Source organism: Medicago truncatula, chromosome 7 (genome assembly GCF_003473485.1).
Source record: "Medicago truncatula cultivar Jemalong A17 chromosome 7, MtrunA17r5.0-ANR, whole genome shotgun sequence".
Classification (NCBI taxonomy): domain Eukaryota; kingdom Viridiplantae; phylum Streptophyta; class Magnoliopsida; order Fabales; family Fabaceae; genus Medicago; species Medicago truncatula.
Genome location: NC_053048.1, coordinates 47,916,398 through 47,918,754, shown reverse-complemented (window position 1 = coordinate 47,918,754; position 2,357 = coordinate 47,916,398). Strand labels below are relative to the sequence as shown.

General features: G+C 32.2%; 1 protein-coding gene across 1 annotated transcript in view; it reads right to left on the bottom strand.

Annotated features, from left to right (window-relative positions):
- Positions 1-2,136, bottom strand: part of LOC120576914 (phenylalanine ammonia-lyase) — a 3,724-nt gene extending 1,588 nt beyond the window's left edge. The window contains exons 1-2 of the mRNA XM_039827587.1: positions 1,575-2,136; positions 1-297 (exon numbers count right to left, since the gene is read on the bottom strand). The exon at positions 1-297 is cut by the window's left edge and continues 1,588 nt beyond it. Of these exons, the coding sequence (XP_039683521.1) occupies positions 1-297; positions 1,575-1,999 (722 nt within the window). The 5' untranslated portion in view covers positions 2,000-2,136. The remainder of the gene's footprint in view (positions 298-1,574) is intronic.
- Positions 2,137-2,357: the final 221 nt, after the last annotated feature.

Here is a 2,357-nt window from a genome sequence, read left to right as displayed (position 1 = left end):
TTAAGTACTTCTCCAGACGGTCCATGAGCTTTTGAATTTGGTCTTCCGGTTAGTAAACCAGCAATGTAAGATAGAGGGACCAAATCTCCTGAAGCTGTGATTGTACCGCGAAGTGGTAAACATGGAGTGACGTTGTTGTTAAGGAGCTTAGTGATGGCTTCCAAGATTTCAAATCTAATTCCTGAATAGCCTTGGAGGAGTGTGTTGATTCTCACTAGCATGGCTGCTCTTGTTGCCGTGTGTGGTAGTGTGTGATTTGACTCTGTTCCATTTCCGAATATTCCTGCATTCAAAAACCTGGAAAACAAGAAGTAAGTAGAATAAGTATTAGGAAATTTTGTTTAATGTTGTTTCTTAACCATAAAACAGACACTGACAAGAACAAGAAGGATTTGCTAAAAAAAATCATATAATTTCAAGTATTTTATATAAGAGTAATGATACATAGACACCCATTATTTTCATACACCCTTGTACACCCCATGCATTAGGAAGAGAGAAGATGAGAGAAAAGAGAAAGTGTGCTTGTACGGGATCCACGTGACTACGTGTCAGATTTTTGTGTGGGTATCAAAGAGTGTATTGCCACCTAAGAGTGTCTATGTATCATTACTCTTTATATAAATAAATTTTTGAACAAGAGTATTTTTATAATTGGTTTGTTTATAAGTTAAAAACAATTGCTGTAACTCATCTTTCTGTTTAAGCATTCTAGTTTAGTCTCCTATAAAAGCAATGTAATAAAAAAAAAGGGTTAATTCTGTAAATATTTAAAATTTTGTTTTTAATCTCTATAAAATAAAATTACACTTTTTAAGATATATATATATATATATATATTTTCTCTGACCTGATTTGCATTATGTAATATTTTTTTTAATGGGTCGGAGTATCCCATTATTATCATTTGCTTAAAAAATATATTTTGTTTATAGAAAAAAAAAACTTTCAACATATTCGAAGAAACCAACACCTATATTATGACATCATGTAAATTACTATTACTTTCATTTTAGCATTATTATTTGAATTTATGTACACACTTTTAAAAAGTCACGCATTAAATGTTTCTAATTTAAAAAAGATATAATTAGACTAAAATAAATGAGAAGCCACTCTTATAAAAAAGTAAGTTTCTTTAGGCAAATAAAAAAAGTTACTGAAATACTTTCAGAATTTTTAAAAGAAGTAACTTAACAAGTTTCACTTTTATATTAATATTAAAAAAAACGGAAGTAAAGTGAGTGGTTTAGAATACCCTACCATTTGTTTTAATATTAAAGATATATGTTGACAAGTTACACCTTTAACATTTATTAACAGATTAAAAGTTACAATTAGCAAATGTACTCCTAAAATAATTAATAGACGAGATTAAAGGACAAGTTTTTTTAAAATCCAATTTATATTAATTAAATTTGTTAATTAAATATATGAAATGCATAATAATTTAATTTTAAAGTCATGTTAATAATTTTAATTAAATCAAAGCTATAATACATTCTTATGAACTGAACATCCATGAAAATAATTATATCAAAATGGAAAAAGAAAGAATGAAAGTAGTGTATTACCTGATGAGTTCTTTCTGCAAAGCACCACCTTGTTTGGTACGGCGGTGTGAGGTGGCGCCGAATCCGGTGGTGACACCGTAACTGTCTGTTCCTTTGTTCATACTCTCCATCACCCAATCACTGCTGGCCTCAACACCAGCCCTAGCAGATTCTGACAGCTCCACCTGCACACCATGGTCATGTGCAGCAATGGCAGCCACCTGAGAAATGGTCAGTGTTTCGCCACCAAGACGGACCACCGGCTTCCGGTACTCCTCCACCATACGTTTCACTTCATCCAAGTGACTGCCTTTCATTGCTTCAGCTGCCACACCCCAATTCAAAGGATCAGCTTCATTCACTTTCATGTTATTATTCTTAGCATGAATCAAACAGAATGATTCATTGGCACTGTTTTTTGTGATAGCTGCTGATATTGTTTCCATATCTTAATTGATAATAATTAATGTTCCTTAATTTTGTTGTGTGGTGGTACCTAGAATTAATTTTGAGAGAATGGAAATCCAAATGATTGTGAAAGAAATAAATGAATATTAGAGTTGTAAATTTCCTGAGATGAGAAGGAAGAGTTATTGAGCATTATATAGAGTAGAGGTTTGTTTTGGAGGCTACAATATATCATTCTTATTGGCATGTGTGTTTGGTAGGTAGCTAGGGAGAGACAAGTTGCATAAGGCGTAGAAAAAAAGTGTAGGTTTGTTGAAAATTAATTATGAGCGTTTGATTATCACTTACCATTGACCGGTTATGATATTGCAAACGTGGCACTCTAGGATTTTGGTA